The sequence below is a fragment of the Pagrus major genome, chromosome 5 (assembly GCF_040436345.1).
Source record: "Pagrus major chromosome 5, Pma_NU_1.0".
NCBI classification, from domain to species: Eukaryota; Metazoa; Chordata; class Actinopteri; order Spariformes; family Sparidae; genus Pagrus; species Pagrus major.
In genome coordinates, this window is record NC_133219.1 from 20,293,681 (window position 1) to 20,317,267 (window position 23,587).

General features: G+C 41.2%; 1 protein-coding gene across 1 annotated transcript; it reads left to right on the forward strand.

The window, feature by feature from the left end:
* The first annotated feature begins 2,536 nt into the window (after positions 1-2,536).
* Positions 2,537-23,537, forward strand: fbxw8 (F-box and WD repeat domain containing 8). Its single transcript, XM_073466370.1, has 11 exons — positions 2,537-3,117; positions 3,208-3,312; positions 5,201-5,365; positions 5,753-5,841; positions 9,302-9,459; positions 9,591-9,787; positions 10,533-10,751; positions 17,398-17,525; positions 21,526-21,699; positions 22,199-22,315; positions 23,012-23,537. Exons 1-11 carry the CDS (start codon positions 2,647-2,649, stop codon positions 23,175-23,177), a joined length of 1,989 nt encoding a protein of 662 aa, XP_073322471.1. The 5' UTR covers positions 2,537-2,646; the 3' UTR covers positions 23,178-23,537.
* The last annotated feature ends 50 nt before the right edge of the window (positions 23,538-23,587 follow it).

Here is a 23,587-nt window from a genome sequence, read left to right on the forward strand (position 1 = left end):
ATCACAGACAGCATTAACAGCTTCCTATGCACAGGTCCTGTATCTTGTTTATGATAAAAAGCCACTGAACACTGCCTGCGAAAGATAATGCTAAAGCACAGGAGAATGTGTAAACATCATCTAAACACTGTAGAAAACATCTATAAAAACATTCATCCTCTCATTATTGACATGTGTACACGTACAGTATAGCTTATGTAAAAAAAAGTACAGTGCATTATGAAGCTCACAAACAGGTCTTTTTCAGTGCATTTTTCAGGATTGCTGCACTATTTGTAGCCTTAGATGCATTTTGACTAATCAGTTTAACTCCTTTGCATGCACTCGCACAGTGGGAGCTGAAAATGCAAGGGAGTCCTATTAGTAAGCTTTTCCCTCCACTCTACCAGGGGAGGATTACATCACCGTTTTGTTACTGGGATGACTGAATCGGAGAGTCACGCAGGGGGCAGGACGTGCAACCGACTGACTGCAGGGCTGCTGGGGTTCAGCGTGTCGGCTCGGTATGAAACTCAAAGTGCATCCACATCGGGCCTGAGTGAGTCTTCATGAAACATTCTGGTCAGACACAAAGTCCCGAACTTAAAACACACATTTAACCCCGCTTCCTCCTCCTCTTCTGTCGGACACACCTTCTCCTGGACCGCATCCTCCTGCATCTCTTGCTGCTAGTGCAAATGATGTGAGCCCGTTCCACATGCGGGGTCCTGAAGGCACCATCTGCACAAGACAGAATATATGCACTTAATTTACATGAAGTCACATAAAATAAATGTTTGTACAATAAATAAATAAATAAATAAATAAATAAAACCTAGCTGTGAAGACAAATAGGCTACATCTGTTTCTTCATGTTGTTATTAATGCGCATTTAGTATCTAGAATACACACTTTTTTCAACCAGCAAGATGTAACACTCTTCCAACAGGAACCTGGAAAAAATGACCACATTAACAGATCAGAAGGAGACGCAAATCTAGGATGGTTTAATATAAAGATATAATAAATAAATAAAGTATGAAATCCACAAGCAAGCCAATTTAAATCATGTCCTTTTACTCATGAAATCAGAATCAAACCCGTTCAGGATTTACATTTAATGTGCGACCACAAGACCAGACAAGCATCTTCCTCTGATATACACTTTTATGTTTGGCGTCAGATTTAACTGAAAAGTGTTTTTGGTTGACAAAACCACACGAGGTTGAATGTGTGAACGACTAGATGCCGGATTAATGTAAAATAAAAGCAATTAAAACCACCTGTTTTGTATGCCAAGAAGGTGTTTAACCATCTAAATCTATTTAGCACCTGGTGGTTCACGTCAAAAGCTGTCAGTGTTGTGTGGTGGATACATTTCCAAACTTTTAAGGGGATTTAATATTCATCTTTGCACATTTACACACAACGGAAACTAGAAGAAGTAGAAGTTTTCTCGGCGCAAGAACTGAAGAGAAAACTGTCTGAAGGGCCTCACAACTTTACTTTACCGCCATTAACCTCCTGCAGCCAGGTGTTCACACACACCTGGCTGCAGACTTCTTTTTGTCTGTAACAAGTGTCCACGCACATTAACGCCTTTACAGAAACAGATGTTTGCTCACACCTGCGTTATGTCTTCCTCGGTCGTAGTTTACTCAATTTAAAAACTGCGCAGGTGACGTGACGCAGGCTGTTTACTCACCTGTTGCTGGCGTTGCCGCCTCGCGCCCTACAGGTGTCGCCTCGCGACGACCAGCACGAGCACGGTGAAGTGTATCGCGGTGCGCAGGAGGCTCTTCAGGTGGCCTCGCCCGCTCACCAGCGCAGTCCCTCTGTCCCCGCAGACGAACCGGCTCTCGGTCTCACCGGCCGCCCAGCTCTTCTCCAGCTGGTCCCCGATCGTCCGCAGGCGCGACGCGAGCAGCTGAGCCACGGAGCACGGCGAGGGTCGGCGGCCGCTGCAGGTGGAGTCACCGGGCCGGAGCAAAGGCTGGTCTATCGGCAGCCAGCACATCTTCTCTGACAGAGGAACCAGTCTTCTCTCTTTAAGTCTTGGAGATAAATGACCCTCCTTCTCCTCTCTCATCAAACCTTTACCGTGTTTGCGCCCCCCTTTCTCTCCCCTTCTCTCTCCCTCTCTCTCTCTCTCTCTACTGTATTATTCATGACAGTGTCACATGGTGAGGGGTTTACATCATCTTTTCCCAAAAGAGAGATGCAGTGGTTAACTCCTGAATCTCTCCTGTCTGGTTTGATCTGAGGAGTCTTTTGTTATTGGTTGTTCTGGGACATTGTGTTCTCTTGTCTTATTTTTCAAATGGAAAAGATGCGTTGTGTATTATTTTCAAATATGACCATCATGCTGCCATGGGATATGCAATATTTGCATTTAAGTTCAGTAGAATTGCCGGTTGTGGCCACAGTGACGTATATTATTCCCGAGAACTGCCGCTTCTATAATAAAAATGCGGAATTAAAAACTCCCGGAACTTTTGTGCAGCGGCGCCTTGTCCCTCCTCGGTCTGTTTATAGAGAAGGACATGTGCTTGTTTTGCGTCGGTGTCTAGCTGGGGCTTCCCTCAACTGGTCTTTAAAACTAACACATTGACACGACACCTCTCTGTAACACTGTAAAGTATGTTTTGTCAGCGATGATAGAGAAATATGGCCGGGGAAGAACTCGCTGCGTTCAGGGAGCGTTGGAAACAAGAATTAACGACTAAAACAGATGAGCAGCGACCTGTTTGTGCTCCTTCTCATTCGGGGGGTTCCTCAGGCCAGAGAGGCTCGAAAAATAGGTATTTTGAAGACTCGAAACAAAATCTAAACAGGGCCTGTAATCCCTCAATACCAGAGGGGGCTTGCACTGAGGACGAAGCATGTGTTGCTGCAAGAGGAGAAGGAGGTAAAGCTGCAGCAGAGTCAGAGGATCAGCCCGAGTATGTGGCCATTGCACATAGTTTGCTGGATGGGAGGACCAGCCCCCTGCTGGAGAGGATCCAGGAGGAGAGGACCAGGAGAAAGAGGCAGTATAACAGCATGACCAATGTCTGCAGTACATCCCTGCAGCAGCAGCATCCTAAGAGAAAAGTCAAGAAGGACGTGAAGCTGCTGGATCAGCTCATTCATGATCTGGTATGAGGACGGTGATAACAAAAATGAGGCTGATGTTGAGGATGGTGGTTGAACAGTATAACAAGTCTGTTTCCATTTTTTCTTTTGCAGAATGAAGTCAATGACATTCCCTTCTTTGATGTTGAGTTACCGTACGAGTTAGCCTTGAATATATTCCAATACCTCAACTGTACAGAGCTGGGCCGATGTGCACAGGTAAGCTGCTATTGTACAACTATTCTTGGCAACAGCTTTACATCACATACAAGAATGAGCCTCAAATGGACAGGTAATGCAAGCATGATTTCAAAAAAGTTGGGTGATCGTGAACATATGATTACCAGCTACGGTAAGCAGGGCAGAGGGGTTGTCATTGTTTAATACACACTGACATCTGCAAGATCATGCGAAGGGTGAGTTACACATTATTTTGAGCTGGTACAAACAGCATCTCAGAGGAAAACAAGAGCAATTCAGGCCATCCCACCTTGTCCCATCTTGTCCTGTCCTTGGACACGGAATAGTAAAACTGAGGGTTTCTTCACATTTCTGTGTGGTCATTTTGACAAAGTACTTGACCAGCATGGCCAGTGTTGTGAAAGACTGCATAAGATACAGGAATTTCCATTTATACAGACAGACACAAGACAGACAGACCATCATGCCTTGTCGATCCCACAAGTGAAATTGTTATGTCACAGCAGCATCATCTACAAATCATTTTTAACAACAAAAGATTTTTTTTAAAAATGGTAATACTGTATACTGTATAATGGTGAAAGGTAAGAATGATTTCCTGAACCGTTCTCTGTGTCAGTGGAACTGAGTGAGTCTTTTGGAAATTGAGCTCTGTTGTCTTCTTGAGCAGTTTGTTCAGAGACCTTCTGATTCAAACATCAATCCTTCTTCAGTCTGGTTTGCTATTCCTTTTTGACATGTGCTCTGAAAATAGAACAAAGACAATATATTCAAAGTTTTACCTCATTAACTTCATTGATTTCTATACATACAACCTGTTTCTGAATTAGATGGTAGCAACGTGTTCAAAATAAAAGTTGGGACAGGTACAACCACAGACTGGGAAAGTTGTGGAATGTTCCAAAAACACCTGTTTGGAACATCCCACAGGTAAACAGGTTCATTGGCAACAGGTGATAGTATCGTGATCGGGTATGAAATGGGCGTCCTCAAAAGTCATTCACAAGTAAGGATGAGGTGAGGTTCACCACTTTGTGAACACATGATTGTATAAACGATATTACATTATTATTATAGGTGTTTGCAAACATTTGCATCCTGTTTTTATTTACGTTTTACGAACTTTTTTTGGAATCAGGATTGTATTAATTTTTTGTATATGGACCGTCTGAAGAAACCGCAAAGATTTCATTACAGTTGGAAAGATAAATCTGTTGGCTCATGATATGAAGAATACAATAGAGACAAAACAAACAAACAAAAAACAATGCAACACTAAGATTAATGTTCTTTGATTATAAATATAATTAAATATCATTATAATCAAATATAATTATCACTATTTTCTTTTGAAATATTGGACAGTTTCACAGAATCAGTCCTGTAACAATCATTCATATGAAGTCTGGGGTGGAAAAATCACAATTTGATAATTAAACAGCGAACATAAACTTGTGCACCCTTTAAGCCAAGGCTACAAATGTTTAATTTAACTCTGAGGCATCACAAATAAAAAAAAGGTTAGGTATAGTTTCGGTGGGGGTAGGGTATGAGCTAGCCTGCAGCTTGGAGGCATGGAGCAAAACAAGAAATCTCCCTCTGAAGATAAAAGTTAAAATTCATAAAATCCAGCAAACTTGCCCTCTTGTGCCCTTCCTGTAAACTGTATGGCCGTGAAGAACACTTTTCCCAACATGCAGGATTGCTTTGGGCAGCTTTAATACCTTATGTGACTTAAATTACTATAGATTAGTAAATGACATCTTCCGTGGCCGACCTACACCACATGGTGCACAGGGTCCATCTGGCAGTCAGCCGGGCTCATTAAGCACAAATAAATCAAGTGATGCAAGCCTGTAATATATGCTGACTCAATCCACCGTCACACTGTCCAATCTCCTCCCAGGTGAGCAGGGCATGGAGAGTCCTCGCTGAGGACGACGTCCTGTGGTTCAAGATGTGCACGGGGGAGGGTTATCATCAGGATGCCAGCGTGTCCGACTCCCCCTGCTGGAAGAGCACGCTGCGAGACTGCAGGAACTCGGCCAAAGCGGTGTGCTCCAACTGGAAGGTGGGCTCGGGCTGTTCCACTGTGGTGAATCAGAATCACTGTTTGTTTTTCCACGCAGATTTAAAGCCCACGCATGAGTTAGTCTGCAGAAAGCAGTGTATAATCTACAGTATTTTACAGTGTTTTGTATTTTAATGTTGTATGTATAATTTTAATAATAAAATATAATAAACACCATTCAAGATGGGATTTAACATAATGGGAGGCTCTGATGGGAAAGTTCTCCTCTGGTTTTAATTTTAGATAAAATATAACAAAGATTTTGAAAGTCTTCATCTTCTGTGATGTGATTTATAGTTAAATTACAGTTCTGCTCTTGTAACATAATATATTTGTGTTATGGACGGAGCAGTGTGTGTTTTCAGCTCTGTAATATTCTCTCTCTAGAACCGAGTGGGTTCCATCAGCCAGCTGCAGTTCGAGCTGGGGAAGGTGCTGTGTGACGTCAGCTCCTGTGACAACTTCGTCCTGGCCGGGTGAGTTCAAGGACTCCCGACATGCTTCTGACATCTGATGTGCATTAACATTAGCTGCAACTCCCACTGCTCGTATACTCTGAATTAATCTGCTGTTCTTGTGTACCCTGTCACTCTTGGTTATAAATCTTGTGATTTATGACTGGATGTTTCATTAGAAATATATCACATTTAGACAGATTGTGTTACGTAACACTGACAGATACAATGAAATGGTGATTGACAACCAAAACTCATTGTAACCAGTCTTCTGCCATTGACTACAGAGCAGGTAGTCGACAGGGGTATACTCGGGATCTAACAACCTTTAACAAAGATTCAAAGGAAAAAAATGTACAAAAGTCCTTCTACATTTTTATCCTCCTGAGGCATAAAATATGCAAATCTCTGTTTTTAAGTTTCAGCATTCCTTTTGAAATTATGTGTATATTTAAACCTTTAAACATCTTCAACTGATTTCAGATCTGACAGTCTACAGTGTAAATAAATGACAGTGTTAGCAAAAATGTACGCCTTGTGTTAGTTATGATTGATCAGATTTAGTAAACAATGCGGTTCAGTTTTTGCATATTTTTACACCTGTAGCTTTTTATACCTCCTTGTTGGTGAGTAAATGTGTAAATTGCAGCTGAACTAAACAAACTTTACCCTGAAACAACTGTGGTGAGGCAGTGATAGATTGTGAGGGCCCACAGGAGCCTGATAGACTGCCCACAAGGAGATGTGCAACGTCTCCAGGGAGCGGTGTGATTAGATTCCCCTCGGTCCTGCTGTGTCTCACTGGGAGAAGACGGTGTGTTTGTATCTTCACAGATGGGCAGATTCAGGACACACAGTACCAAAACAGTGTAGACATGAAATAAATCACTGCAAACATGCTATTAAATCTTTCTTTTGATACCCTCTTTGTCAGCAATTTTACAGCCTCAATACTTTCCCCATTATCGGTACTTCAAGGGTCATTAAGCTAAGTGAAAGTACTTGAATTTGTTGAGCTAAAAGAATCAATGATGATTCAATTGCATCCAAAAAAATCTTTCTCTAAAACCAATAGAATGAGATTTGTCACTTGAAAGGCAACCGGAGACATTGCCTCATTAACCCAACAACTCTTGGAGTCACACAGTGACATAAAGGCCAAGTCTGTTGATTCTTCCTCGCATGAAGATCGCAGTAATGTGTGCACAAAGTTTCCCGCACATAAAAGTTTCAACAGAAGTACTTGGATGAGATTCAGCATCATCATCCTGTTCTTCGCTGGCACTGAGGTGATGTACCAATTAAGCGAAAGTGTGTAATCCTATTGTTTACTTCCTGCCAAAACCCTGCGATGCCAGTCACACACACACATACGGACGCACACATGTACACCCTCTGTCACACTTGCTGTCACTGTGTCACTCGCGGTGGCTGTGAGGCGGATACTTGCTCAGACATGATGGTATCTGTGGAGGTGGTAACGCTGGCAGTTTGTTGTCTCCCAGAGTGAGAGCTCGTCGACTCGGGCGTAGAGCGAACAGAACAGAAGCCTGTTGAGTGGCAGGGGGTGACTGTATTCTTACTTGAGGAGGGGAGATACAGGCGGGGAAAGAAACACACACAGGTTGAGGGTGAGGTCACATCCCTGGCTGTTTAATTTTGAACTTTTACGTTGTGTAGTATTAAAGACGCATATGTCATTAACACAACAAGTTATGAGATGTGTGTGATTGATGCAGACCTCTGTTGACCTCGACACTGCTGTGAGCCAGTGGTTAGATTTGTCTGGTTGCCTTCAGGCATAGAAACAGCCCTCTCTGTGGCACAGTCATGTAGACAGAGGAAAAATTAAAGGCCAGTGAAGCAGTCACTGTTGCTTTGTTATTATTTTAAAGAGGGAGGGAAAAAATCTTTGTGTGAAGTAAAGGCTGCAACTAACAATTAATTTCATTAATGTTTAATCTGCTTATTGTTTTCTCTGTTTGTTGAGCAACATTATATAGAAATTGGCATTTTGCTCAATTTGTTGTAAATACAAATCTCAGGTCTGTAACAGTTTGTCAGACTTAATGTAGGTGCTAACTACAAACAGAACTCATTACGTCATAACAATGTTATGTGTTGAAAACTTGTATGTTGAAGTAAACATGTATGTAACTCTGTGATCCTACCCTCTGACTGAAGATACATAGTGCAGAAACAAGTGATGGGGGGCCAGAGTGGCTGAGACAGAGACACCATTCACCCTGTTACAAGACACTGTACCATCAAAATGTAGTGTGGCTTTAATTGTTCTGTCCAAAAAATGTCAGAAAATACCAAACATCACAGTTTTCCAGAGGCCAAGATGACCTCTTAAAATGTCTTATTTTGTCCAACAAACAGTGCAAAACTCAAAGATCTTCACATTATGATCACATATTACAGAGAAAAGCGACAAATCCTCACACTAATGAAGCTGGAACAAGAAAATGTTGGCTCAAACAATTATCACGTCATCATTAATCATCATTAGTTGTCAGTCGACTACTCAATTAATTAATAGTTTCAGCTCTTAACATGCACCCACCTGATTTTTCAGGAAAGTTTGAAAAAACACTGGTACATTTACTGGTTTATGTGCTAGAAACAGCAAATTGTAGATTAATTAGTTTGTGTTTGTGTTTTGTCAACAGAAATTTTACAACAGATTTAAAAAGGGATGTCCAAGTGATTAATTATGCCCACATTTGCTGGTTGCACCTTCCCTAATATGAGAATTTGGGATTCACTTTTAAATTGCATATCTTTAAAGGGGCACCATGTGTTTTTGGAGAAGAAATTCAAACTCAGAATTTTAATATTTACAATATTAATGATAGGTAATATAGGTAATGATACAAACTCAGAAATATAATTTTTTTCCATAACTGAATAAACCAGCTGTTCTCAGAGGAAAATAAGGTCCTGAGAACACTGTTTGAAGCTAGGAAGGTGGCAGGGTCCGCCAAATACAAACAGTATGAAATTGTGTTAAGAGTTTATTTTATTTAGTTTTTTTAGGCATAAAAAAATCAGTCACTGCAGATCTTTCTCTTCTGATTAAAATCTCTCTGTGAGGGAGTCAATGGGTTCATACATTCAGAGTTTTTTATAACTGCGTAGGAGACTTCTAGCAAGGGCACCAGTCGGATAAACCAGTAAGGGGTGAAATGTTCAGCATTGTTCCGCCCAAACAACACCCCTGTAATCCTCGAAAGATCATGATGTAACGATTTCAGGAAACAAACTAACAACAAGTCAGAGTGAGGAAAGTGAGGAGAGTGTGAGAGGGGAAATGATTCAGTGGTGAGAGGGTGACGTCAGGTATTCTCGGAGAGACAAACTTCTCAGCCTGTGATGGAAAATGGGCAACGATCCTGCTGTTACATTCGTCTGCCTTTTTGTTAGAAACCTAAATATTTGAGTTGTGTATGATTAGTGTGCTTGTTTTGTATTTCAGGTACACGTCTGGTGATGTGAGGCTGTGGGATACGCTGCACTGGGACTCAACGTCCTCTTACCTGAAGACTAACAGCCTGTCAGCTAACTCTGAGCCCAGACCTTATGTTAGCCACGTCCAGGTCAACGTCACAGTGGCTGCTGCTGCTTATGAAGATGGTGAGTGTGTGCATTTCTGTTTATGCAGCGTGATCCTGTGGTCACATACAGAAATATATTCATTCAAGTACACAGCTTAGCCTCCTTCCTCAGTTGTCAAGTTGTTACATTTTTCACTCTCTTGGCTGAAGGCTGTGTGGACCTGTGGAGCACAGAGACAGGTGGAGAGCCCATCCACCACTACCAGAGCCCAGGGAGGATCCAAGCCCTGGCTCTGAGCCCCGACAGCCCCGTCCTGGGCACTGCTGCCGGGCCCGACATTCGACTGAACTGTGCAGACGATCGGGGCTACTGGAGGACACTTTGCCAGGCTCAGCTACCCAAGATTGTAAGTTAGATTCCCTACAGATATGAAATGCTCCATACTGATGTGTTATTGTGTTAATTAACAGGTTGTGCTTCACACATTTTCAGATTTATATCAGTGTAAATTGAATGTCTTTGGGTTTTGGGAGAATGTTTTCACCGACCAAGTTGTTTATACATTCATTATGTTATCCAATTAATTAAGATACTTTTCAGTCGCTACCGTAAATTGTACAATAAATATGTAGCTTCATGAGGAACTGAAAACCACCTGTCATTCATACTCAAAACAAATAGGGGGAAGCTTACCACTAGAGTAACCACTAACTGCTTCTAACTGTTGCTGCTGTTAGCTGGTTAGCTCAGTTAGCTGTGCAGTTAGCAGTCCGGACTGGGAACTTGAAGCACAGGGTGAGAGTTTGTGTTTACACCACTAGAACTTACACAAGAGCTTTCGACCTGGACAGGCAAGGGCTAGCTGGTTAGCATGCTAACTTCAGTAGATAGCTTTGTAGGTTCTCTTCAACACAGTATATTGACATCATAACATCAAAACGGTTATTTCTTCACATGCTCTCGATAATATACTTACATATTGCACCTTTAATCATTTTAAAAAGACATTTGACATGATTTCTTTCCTCGGTATGTATTGGCAACACCACAAACGCATGAAAGCGTAAAATGGAGTTAAATCCTTGAATATAGCACTGTATGTATAAACCGCTGTGTGAGTAAAGTGCGTCTCTGTCTTGTGTGTACGGCAGGTGGAGAGCCTGGTTTTGGTACCCGGCAGGGGGCAGCAGCACCCGCTCGCGGCTCTGACAGCAGGGGAGACCGTTTACTTGTTGGACCCCCGGGAGGAGGAGCCACGGACGCTCCACTCAGTCTACGGTCATCCTGTGACCTGCCTGGATGCCTCCGACTCACATGTTGCATTTGGAGTGAAGCGCACGGACTGGCTCATGCATGATGGAGGAAACAAGGTGGGTTTGGTGTCCCTGCACAGATTTTGGGCAATATTAACAAAGGACTGCAGAGCTGAGGCTTGTTGCTATGATGCTGAAATGGGTCCCATCAGCTTATGTTTTGTTGTCTTGTCCATTTTTGTAGGGCAAACTTACCTACAAGAAGGGAGTATTTTAAACCACTGTGTTAATTTAAAAAAAGGAGCACTACTACTACTTCTAACAATTTAGTTTTTAAGCATTTCATGTAACCCAGTGGCACATTTCTCACAGAAAACAAGCACAAAAACTATGTTAATGAGAAAGTGTTTAAAAAGATAAGTCTTAAGTCTGGATTCATGACTCCATCTGCTGCCCATGTTGCTTCATTTACACTGCAAGGTTGATCAATTCTTACTATAACTATCTGAAAATCCAGCTGAATAAATTGTACCATAATATTTTTATCCACCTCCTTGTTTGGAGCAGGGAGATCTTGCAATTTGACAATTTGAACTGATATAGTGTTTTGCTTGAAGGGCAGTGTAGCTTCACAGAATCACAAATATGGGTCCAGATCCTTGATCAAAAGTCAATGCCTGAGACTAATTCAAGCCAAGTGAGCTAATGATTTCACAAAAAACCTCAAAGAAATACTGAAAGTCAAAATATTACAATGCGCAGCGTTCTGATAATACAAGTGTAACAACAGTGTTAATGTTAAACTCACTGCTGTGTTATGCAGTACCTCAATCAGGAAAAGACTAGCTGTGTTTTTGAATTGACTATATATGCCAACTACTACCAATTCACACATTGGGATGATGATTGTCTAGTCAATTGTGAGCAGCACTCTAGTATGTGTAGAATATGGACTGACGCTCTTGCGTTTGTATGTTAATGGAACTGATGGAGCTGTATCAAGGCCCCTTTTTGTGCTTTTGGGAAATGGAAAAGTCTCAGGAAGACAAATAAAGCTAAAAAAACCTTGAATGTTGACAAGTAGATTGCAAAGCTTTTGAACTTTGTAGCTGGATTTTAGATAAATAAATCGAAAGACTGTACTAATTGAAATGAAAGGTTTCCAATATAGTTAACAAGGTCATTTGTGCTCTCAACAGGTGCATAATAAAAAAATGGGAAGTAAATAATTTCCCATCCCAAATGGACAGACACACATTTTCTTTTAGAAACGCATTTCATTGAGAGGAGAGCAGTGAGGTGAGGCTTTGGCATGAGGCCATCATCAGTTTAATCACTGGTGTATAGCTGAAATAACCATCTTCAGGGCTCTTGCTTAAATGAATTAAACTCTTTTGGGGAAAATGTGCTTTTTAAATGTGGAGCACACTTTTTTTCTGATCCGTACTTTAGCTGATTTGAAATTTATGTAGTATTCCAAACAAAGACAGTTCTATAAAGTCAGTACATCTCATCTGTGTAAATGTAAACTAGGTCCCTTGACAGTGTGATCATTACTACTTTGGGTCCCCTTAGAAATAAATGTCATGCATCTGTAGGGGGTTTGTTTATAGTAGATAGTATAGTAGATCTTAAATAGTGACAAGCCCTCCTTGGGCACTGCTTCTAATTACTACAGCCTTTATGGCTACTTTGATAAACTGCTGCTCCCTGAGCTGCATCTGTTTGCTTCTAATAATATTGTGTTTCTAAGGACCTCATGCCACCTAATTGACTCTTAAGCCTTTATTTAGAGAGTACAAAGAGCCACGAGACAAACTATTCTGTTGGGATCAGGAGGCAGCTCTGCTGCAGTCATTATGTTTCCAAGTTCACCACATCAAGATCATTTTTTGTCAACGTTAATGGATAAAACAAACGATAAAGAGAGCGGTTGCATCCAAAGAGTATTGTTTCATTTAAAAATCAGATGTTAGTTGCCGTAGAGACTGGACAAGTGGTGGCTTTAAAACGGCAACTACCACTCTGTGTGTGTGTGTGTGTGTGTGTGTGTGTGTGTGTGCGCACGCGCATGTGCCGAGCACTCTGTTTGTGATTGACATGTTTTTGGCAAAGCTTCTCGCTGACATCACCGCCTATTAGAAAAGCACAGCTGACATCCAGCAGCTCTGATTCAGTAGCAACACTAAAGCACCACATAGTGGACCGAGGAGAGAGTAGCAGTGAGGGAGATAACAGCCTCACTTATCATACAACAAAGCTACATTGGCTGGTGTAGGGGCAAAAAATCTACTGAGTATTTTTTGTTATTATTTTTATCAGCTATATATTCAGAAAGAAACTTTATTAAAAAAATATATTTTTTAATCTAAATTATTCAAGGGGGTCTAACTGAGAGCAATGCTTTGTTTTTCACATTCAAACAGTTACACATTCAAACCTGGAAGCAGCTCCACTGGAGCAGTTGGGGTTAAGTGCCTTGCTCAAGGGCACCACAGTGGTGGTAATGAGGGAGGTGTAGACGCTGCCTTTCACTTACCCCACCCAGACTTATCCTGCCAGTCTTGGGGGTCACTGGTTCACTTCTCTGGATTTTGATAAGCTGCTTTTCTCACAGACAATATGAGTAAACTGTTATGGGAAAAATAATCGACAGATCAATTGATTTTAAGAAAAATACTCATTAGTTGTTAAAGTGTTATCCCATTACTGGTAATTTTGTTTGTATGAATTTTTCTACTTACTGTCGTTGTCAAAGGATACACTTTCTTTTCATTTTATTAGGACTTACGTGGTGTTTTTTCCTCGTTTAAACATTAAACATGAGCTAGGTTTTTGATCTTGTTTATGCAAATACATTTGTCTTGACTTGAGTTAATAAACACAGCTCAGTGGACCGCCAATTAAATAAAAGTCATCAATTTTTGTCTTCAGCAGTATATTTAAGAATAAAGGAAGAAAGCTGCAGTTACTTTTGTACCATGCTATACAGAAACAAAGAAAGACTTCCATCTAAATTACGCCAATTCATGATTTGCATACCTCTCTTACTAATTAAAATATTTCACAAATTTAATTAACCTGTCTGTCACTCTTTTCACACTTCTGACAGCAATTTCATACTGTGAGGAAGACAAAGCATAAATTGGCTGCAACAGTTGGTGATGCCAGATATTTTTTATGCAACCTTTAGTAGGAAAACATATGCTTCATTAAAATCTGTCAGAATGCATGGAGCTGGCATCCAAGAAAGTCATCTCACACCTTTTTGCCTGGCAGGAAAGTGAAACATTTTCATTTGCAGCATTTTGACTCCGATGAACTCAACCACATTGTCATGTTTTTGTTATCTTGATTCAGACTCAACGGTGATCACCGGGTTTGCTGCAGCTTCGTTTCGAAATCTGACAGCTTAAAGCAACAAAGCTGCTTTGTGTCGATGATAGAAGATTCTTTATCATATTTTGGCATGGGTTCTCATTTTAGCTTGTGGCTTTGGCTTCAAGTCTTCCCAGTCTTTGTTGGTGTTGTCAGTGGGTGTGTTTAAGTGTGTGTGGTCGGAGCCAGTCTCCAGATCCTCATTACTACTGGCAACCTTCTTGCCAGTGGACTGGGGGGCACCCAGGCATCCACCCAGCTCGTGGCTGGGCATTCAACACATGCTGGCATCTCCACTGGCAAACTATCACTGCAGTGAATCTAACGCAGAGCACAAGTGCTGTCAGAAACCCTGTCATCCTCTCATTACCTCAAGTTCGGAGGGCTGGTTGGATGTGTGGAAGGCTGAATGAGCGGTTTGATGTACAGTATGTATGGCCATGGGGTTTATAGATGTATGGATAGACACAACATGGATCAGATGAGGATTAAGACATCAGTAAAACCCTGAACAGTTTGCTTCTCTGGTTAAAAAAATAAAAGAAACGAAAGAAAGAAAGAGAAACAAGTAAAATGTGTCTTTAAACAAGCTCCAGCGACACAGCTAGACGTTTCAGCCATCCAGCTCATGTGTGAGTGAATCTAATGTGAGTATAGAATATTCAAAGTCATCACAGCAGAGGTTGGGAAGTGATGAAGTGAAGTGTACCTGCAAAACCACGTTTGACGGGAAATGTGCATCTACTCGTGGATGAGCTATAACGTTACCTAGCACAGCGTCTCTCTCAGCCTGTCATTCAAGATTAGGTGCATGCACGTTTCCTTCTGCACGTTGATACGGTTGGCGAGTGTAGTTCGATAGAAAGAAAATAGTTCCTACATGAAACTGCGCACAGCCCGGTCTGTAGATCACGTTGTGTAACGGGGTCATGATTTTGGGAAAGAGACATTGCTGTTGAGTTTTAAGTATTTTTGTACACATGTATGGTGCCATTCAGGAAGTTTGTGCCTTTAGACACCAGGGTGGGTTCTTATCTTCTTTATTCATCTTGCCTTTGTTTAATTAGTTTGAGAAACAGCCAATAGCTTCCAACCACAAAGCACTAATGAGCCAAAAAGCTCAACTAAACTACTGTTTGTGATTTGGCTTTTTTGCATTCTTGTTCCTTTGCTACTGGCCTCCGGTTTGTCCAGGGTGAAATCAAATTCAACTGCACACAGGCTTCTCTGCAACTGTGGAAATATGCTAAATAACACAAAGATTGTATCCTTAAAAAATAACAAGTGCATGTATCCAAAAGTGGCATCTGAGCTTCGGAAGAATTTCAGAAATAAGTCACTTACTTAAAGCAAGTTTGAGATTCTGCACCCAAATGACATAAAGCTCAAGCCTGCTATTATCCTGCATCTGGTCCAGTGTGCTAATCTCTGTTTGTCCACATGTTGTCGAAACCAAATGTAGCTCTGAATCCATATTTATTTTAGATGTGGGTGTTTGTGTATGACAGGGATGGGCAATCACTGAAAGCCAGCAGTCTGAAACCTTTCTACTTTCTCTCTACTCGACGGAGTGTTAATCAGAGCGAATTCAGCTGGTGGAGTCTTCTTATGCCGACAGTCGACCCTCCACTCCACATGTCCTTCCCTCCTGCTTTATGATATTCCACTTAAGATTAATCAAACTCTACTCTTTGGCCAAATTTGTTCAACAATAAAGGCAATGGCAACATTTTCAAAAGTGCAGCAATAATTGCGAAATTCTTCATCTTTTTAAAAGCAGAGAGAGTAATTGCATTAGCATCCCAGCGCAAGCCACCATTAGACTGTCCTTTGTCTGCAAGCACCCACAAGAGCTCCAGCGAGTGCATTAACCTAACAACTCCTCTATAGTCATGCTCATGATTATTCTTCCTCAGGACATAATGCTGCTGTCTCTAAACAGCCCCCAATGTGATCACAAAGCAGCTCCCTCAGCGACATTTCTTCATTTTAGTGGGCTGATATTTTATTAAAAAATATCTTCCAGAAACTGTAATGATTCATCGAACAGCAGGCTGAACCTCATTTCGGCACCCCCCCCTTCCTCCTCCCGCTTTCTCAACTCACCCCCCTCTCTTCCCCTGTCCAAATTCTATCAAGCTGTCATTTCAAAGTCCGGTGTGATTTGTGCTTTGCCCCGGGGTGGTACACAATTAAAGCTCTACTTGGCCCAAATCAGAGACACACAAAAATTACTGGCACTTCCTCGAGGCTTACATCATGCCTCCCTTCCTTCAAACTTCTTTATCTTTGTCACTGTCCCTCCGTCTCTCTCTCTCCGGTTTTCTTTTTCTCTTCTACCTCCTGGCTGTCTTTCTCCCTCCATCGCTTGGTTTAATTTCTTTATCGTTTTAATTATTCAAAGTCAATTTTGCCTGGCGGTTATCCTGTTTGTTCTGTCTCATTTGGATGAGAAAACAGCAGCTGCTAATTGACCAATTAGGACAGCTCCAGATGACATCATTGTAAGTTGATAAAGAAAGTTTGCTGCAGCCGTCGAGCCAGAGGCAACGGTTTGCATCTCTGTCCATAACTGATCTACGCCCCAAGGCTCATTACCCCAAGATTTATCACTTAAGTGCTGCTTTTAGTTTTTAATTAACTAGGAAGGTATCACTTCAGTCAGCTGTGTCTTTAAGCTTTGATTTAGGTTTGTATGAATTGTAGCACTTTTTATAGTAATTACCCAATTTTAAGGGGCAGAAAGGAATTGGACAATTGTCATGGGGTTAAATAAAGTGTTTTTTTTTGCAATTACTGTCTTAAACCAATAAAGATCTACAGACGCTTGTTATATTCCATGATGAACTTTAGTTTCTGGCTTTTGGCCTTTAGTCTGGTTATATAAGTCGGACTGAGTTCAGGCAACTGATATGACCAGTCACAATCATCTTACTGTTTGGTTCCTAAAGCTCCTTGGTTGCTTTGGTTGTGCATTTAAAGGTGCTATTTGTAAGAAAAGTTGATTATTAAGTCTCATTCCCAACTCGTCAAATACTGACGCACTGGGGTTGTAAGTCATTGCTTTGTGACAAGGGGAAAAAGACTGGAAAATACGCACATGGGAGAAGTTATCCTTTTATTGAATTATGATGTTCTAGGAACAAGACCAACATGGTGATATCTGATAAACCCTCCTGCTGTATTGTGTTAACGTTAAGACTACAAAGTCCTACACAGCTCATTAAACACTGACGTCAAACCCTCAGAAGCTTCAAGTTAGGTCTTTAAACGCATACCCAGCATGTCAGACTCCGGGCTTACACATTTAGTGGTTCTGCATTTGGAGGTTGACATGATTTAGTATTTTGAATGATTGATGTTTACGTGGATGCTTGCTTCCCAGATCCATGTCTACAGCCTAGAGACGGGCAAACCTGTGGCTTGTGTCGGCAGCTCCCCGGGAGACTTCACTTGCATCAACCTGAGAGACGCGCCTCCTCATCTGCTGGTGTGTGGCAACAAAGACAGGAGGTAGGACACAAAAACACACCCTTTCACACAGATGGAGATGGAGATCATGCACAAGGACAGAATCTCCCCATAATGAAGCTCTTTGATTTATTTAAACATCACAAATAGTTGAAACTGAGCCAAGAACTTAAGCTGACAGGAGCGCCTGTTAATAGTTTTTTTTTCATAGCGACACCTAATGAGGAAAGCTGAGCAGCAGCGGAGAACAGGTGTTAGGAAAGTGTGTGTGAGAAGACAAGGCTCTATTCAAATTTTGCATTATTAATGCTTCTAAAAGCTTGTAAAAAAAATAAAACAGAGGCATTGAAATACTTAGATGTGAGACGTTTTGTTCTTTTTGTTGAATACAGATGTCTGTCTGTTCTATTACCTGGGATACTATACAAGACAAAAATCTGGCCGTCATCCCGACCAGCAACAACGCACGCATCCATGCATCCAAGCACACACTTGCCACATCACTAACCTGGCTCTCCAGATGAGGAAAAGACACATAAAAGAGCCATTCTCATCCATTCTATACTTGTTAGCGGCTGCTGTGGTGCACGAGCTGGCAGGAAAACAAAAATCCCTGGCGCGTCTTGGTCCAAAGCTGCCCCCACTGTTTCTATTCAACACCAAATCCATCTGGCTGTTAAGTAGTTGGCTTAAAGGGAAAGACAGACCATATCATATTGTTTAGGATCTGCGTTTTTTTTCCCTTTTCTTACCAGTTATGACAGTACAACAAATTGCTCCTTTAAAGATGTTTCCTCAAGTGCCAGAAGAAAACACTGAGCATTGTTTTGATTGTTCTCTGCCTCACTATTTGGTTTTTGCTTTTTGATAGATGTGTAGTTTTGTTCAGAGAGATTCACACACCAGCCTGGCTCTTCCACTTTGGCCCCAGCTGATGCACAATTGAAGACAAATGGAAATGGTGGAGAGTGAGGGACAGTCGGCAGTCTTGGCGCTCTGACAGGGTGGCTGAAGGCCAAGGCCTAATGCATCCCTTCCTTTTGTCCAAATGATTTTTGTCCCTCTGTTTTTTGTACGATCCAGGGAGAAAATGAGGGGTCCTGATAAGGGCTGTTTGGAAGACGGCCACATCTGTGCAAACGAAAGATGTGGCCAAAGAGCAAAACTGGGTACAGTAAGAGACAGGGAAGAAATAGTGCGTGTCATACCTGTGATTATTGGTCACTTATTATTATGCTGGACTGCACTTTTGGAGTCCAGCCTCGAGACCACTTTGCTGAACTCTCGCACTTGACTCAACTTTGTCCTGCCAATTTAAAAACTTTAAATGTCCTCAGCGTCATTTTTAGTCCCACTAGCAGCATGGCTCCAGGGATGGTAATGTTGGTCTGTTGGTCTGGGTCCGCCACATTAATCCAGAATGAAACCTCTCAAAACTTATCCAGGGAAAATACACGGACAGCATAATAAGTGGATGGTTTTTAAAAGTACAGCCAGTGTGCCTTGAACCTGCATTCTTTCTAATGGCCAGTGCAGGGAGACTTAAGTGGCAGCAACAAGAAGTCTGATTGTGTGTAAGCTTATGAGATGATTATTTATTACCTCAGTAAAAAGTTTCCTAACGAGTTTATTGTCTAAATCGCTAGTGTCAGTTCCATCAGTGTATTTTCCCCAGCTTCAACCTCTCATTCAAATAAAAAATGAATGACATTCCCATCAGCCTCAGCTTTTGTGATAATTAGCAAACATTATCATGCTAAACTAAGATGTTGAACATCATAAACATTAGACCTGCTAAAGATCACCATTTTAACTGACATTGTGAGCACGTTAGAATGCTGATTTTAGCATTTAGCTCAAAATCACAATACCTAAGTACAGGCTAACAGAGGCGCAAGCATAGAGTCTTTGTATTGTTTCTCTCCCAGTTTAATTTAGAATATTTGGTTCGTAGAAAAGTCGAAAAGAAGTCAAAACTTCAATGCGTGTGCTGAAATGCGTTGGTCTAACAATAAAGTGGGTTAGGTGTTTTTCCTTCTTAGCTGACTTTGGAAGTAGTTGAAGTTGTACCAGAAACCTCTACTCTGCTTCTATAATATTTTGTTTCTAGCAAAAAAACACACATAATATGTAATGCTCTTCAAACTTCTCTCTAGCTATGTATTCGATGCCAAAGAGTAGTGTACTCTTTACTGTTCATATTTAAACCCCATGGCCTCATTCTTGACTCCCTGATCCTGGAAGAAAGAAGGATACAGGTGGTCTTAACTCACAGGTTGTAAGAGCTACTGTCAAATATAACTACTTGGAATCATTAACTCCCAGGTTTCCATGAAACCTAATCCTCGGCGTATAAAGATTACACACTGAGTGTAGTTATATGAGACTAACTGGAGTTATCTGAGCCTCTCCCTCACTTCTCTTATTAGACAGAGCTCTTCCTGATTAATGAAAAGGAGCCTGGCCACTGACAGCTCACTGAAGACAGAGCCGCCTCCAACATTAGATTTATGGTTCCTCGCGGTCTGCCAGTAATGTTCAGTCTTCATTGTTTAAACGTGCCTCCATCACGTAATGCCTCTAGACAGGCGAAACTATCTGCAGACAACAAGTCCACGGTGCCCATTTAGCCATTTAACTCTGACTCTTTTACAAAGATTTTGGAAGCGGAAATGAAATCTGTCCGAGTCCCCAAAGTGAATTTGATTATGGTAATGAAGTCTTGGAAGAAGGTTGAGCCTGGATGGAGTCATGTCCTGGATGCTTTCAGCTGCAATAAAGCCGCAGTGACAACAGATGGAGCTGCAGGTCTCCTGGGCTTGTGTTTGCTCATGAAACCCAGAAATCCTGCTCTTACTGCCAGTTATCCATAATAAACACTAATATAGATATCACTTTAGTAATGACCATAATAATAGTAATTATAATGTCATAAAAGAATAAATAACACGTATCCCACAGCAGAATTTATTAGGTTTGTCATAGAAAGGACTGAAAAACAGATATTCAAATCAGAATATTTAAGTTCAATATATGAGCAATCAAAAATAAAGACAAAGATATTAAAGCAAAAAATGTAACTTTCTCATTTTGTTATTGTCATGTATATAATACACAGTTTTTGGTAGCTGTGAACCCTCCACATATAATTCAGATGATACGAACAGCCAAATTCTGAAGCAGTTATGTCTGTTTGTGCTGTATGTACAGTATCTACAGCTCTTTGCGCACCCTTTATTCCTGATTTCTGTCCCGTTTGCTATTCTCTGGTGTTTGGATACTCACCTGCTTTATGTTAACACCCCCTTCTCCATATGCTCTTATCTAAATTCTGTTATGTAGTTGTTTTTGCCTTTTCCTCTGACCTGCTGTTACAAAACTCCATTTGCACCATAATGAAGTTTTAAGCTCTTGTTGGTTTCTGTCTGTATGCAACACTTTCTCTGTATCAACACAAGTGTATTGTTCTTACTGGTCCCCTTCCCAGTAAAAAGTAAATATATCCTGATATCACGAGTTTAAATCATGTGATATTTTGGTGAAGGCCAGAGCAAATAAGAGTGGATTTTCATTTGCCTTGGCACATGTGCTTCAGATTGTCTTTGGTCTCTTGGCTGTAAGTTGAAAAGTTCCTTCAAAAGTGAGCATAGTGTCCCTTTGTCTGTAAATGAATGCACTGTTTGACAAACTGTGCTCTCTCTTGTGCAGCCTTGGACTCCTCCGCCTCTGTTAACAGGAAGTGAAATCTAGAATTACCATGCTTCAATGGAAGTGACTGATACTGTTGTACTCACACTGCTTATTATTCTTTTACTGGTCTCACAACTCGAGTGTTGGAGGAAAACAAGGAGACGCAAATATGAAACTTATTTTGTTTCACTAGATACTGCAGTATTTTCAAAAATGACCAGCAAGAACCTCTGACCCATAAGCACATAATGTTTCCCAACTGACCTACCTAACTGCGATGACATTTCAAAACTAAGCAGCACTTTCTCAATAAATTAATTGCAATCGTTTGTTCATCTCTGCTGTCATTCAGGGTGAGGGTGTTCGACCTACGAGCCGGCTCATCTGTGGCATCCCTGTACGCCCACCACCTAGGTGTCACCTCGGTGCAGGCAGACGACTGGAAGATCGTGAGCGGCGGTGGCGAAGGATTGGTGTGCGTGTGGGAGATGAGGATGGGAGCGAAGCTGTGGGAGATGCACAACAGGTGGGATTTTTCTTTCCTCTGAGCCACAGAGAGGAAAAAAAAACACGTGCAGTCAAACAGTTCTCAAAATGTGACATCTGTTTTTGTAACTGAGCTTCGCTGTTTGTTTCTAACACATTACAGCTGTGAAGTGTGCCTTTGAGATTTGAGTTAATTAAGACATGTACAAAGCCCAGATTTTGTTTTCTTCTCATTGCGGTGTCTTATTGTTCTCGAAAATTTTTGCAAGTTTCACAAGTAGGATTTTATTTCTGTTATTTGCCAATTTAGCACCGCATCCACATGGTCCAAGTTACAGAAAAATGTTATTGTGTGCAGCTTTTTGCTTTTCACTGATCAGGAAACATTAATTGTGCAACATCAAAGTGATAAAATCAGAATTCAGACATTTTTAGATTTAGTGTAGTTGCCTCAGGAACCATTTGTACAAAAAGACACATGTACAAGTAAAAATGTATGCATGTCATACTGAAGGTGTTGTTTTCTGTCTTGGCTGCAGGCATCCTGTAAGGCATGTACGCTTTAACACCAGCACCTTGGTAACAGCCAACATCCCCGATGACAAGTCGCCAAGGGGGGCCTGCATCACAGACGATGACCTTACAGCTCACCGCAGGTCACTGAACTCCCTCCCACACTCTTCTTCTTCTTTTTTTTAAAACAGGGATCTTCTCTACATCCACTTACCATGTCCGACGAGCTTGCACAGCCGCTGAGTCAGAGATATTTTGTCAATTAACAGCTGCTCTGTACCTTTTATATAACGCGAATCCAACCTTGTAACATTCTTAAAGGATTATGTGATATTTTGGGAAATAGGTATATTTTTGTTTCCTTGCAGAGAGAAGATTGATATCACTCTTAGATTAGTTTAGCAAGAAGACTGGAAACGAGGTGAAGCAGGCGGCCTGGCTCTGTCCACAGGAAACCCCCCCACAGGAAAGTGACTCCCTTTAGTCACTGGTCCTGGCCAAGAAATAGTCTGACACATAACTGCCTGTAAAACCTCAAATAGTTGTTTTTAGTCTTTTGTACAGATTAAACAAAAAAGATGATGACGAGGCTGCTAGCCTTTCTTAATTTAACTGTTTCTCACATTGGGAGCACATGATCTCACAGACAACCTGCTGCTCCTGTGTTACAAGTTGTTGTGGTAAATGAAAACATCCCAAAAATTAGGAGCATTTTTCTGTTCAATAGTCATTGGTCATTGGTCTAAACCTCAGAATGAGCCATCTCTGGCTAAGTCAAGCATCCAGTATGGACAGTATTTAAACAAATCAAATAAGTCATTTTTGTTTTCTTCCTTCAGACACAGGGGAGTCATCTGCCACTACGACTTCTCTGAAGACGCGTTATCACAGGATCACGTCCTGCCCATCTGCAGGTCTGACTTCACCGAGTCATACGGCTACAACTACAACATCGGCCTGGCGATGCCTTACGACAGGCTGTCAGGCTCCCATCCATCCCACTGACATGCAGTTCTCTTAACTGCATCCAGGCTCAGTTTTTAACTGAACGGACAACAGAAACTTTCATCCTTTAACAGTTTAATTCTCCAAACTGTATCATTTTATTTTACTACTTTCCTTTTAGTACCCTTGTCAAATACTTTTGGAAATGTAACATTTCATTTTTAAAGTATCTCTGTATGTGCTGCATTGGTATTTGTAAGTTAAAACGATGAATTCTGCTTCCCAGATGTTGCACAGGATCTCAGCTTTGCAAACCATGACTGTAAAATTAATGAATTTTTAAATCATGTTTGGCTTTTTGGATTTGATTCAGTTCTGCTGTGCAACATCATAGCAATAAAAAATGTAATTTCTACCTCATTTACCTAATTAGATTCTTACTTTGTGTGTTTGTTACCAGTTCTTCTGGA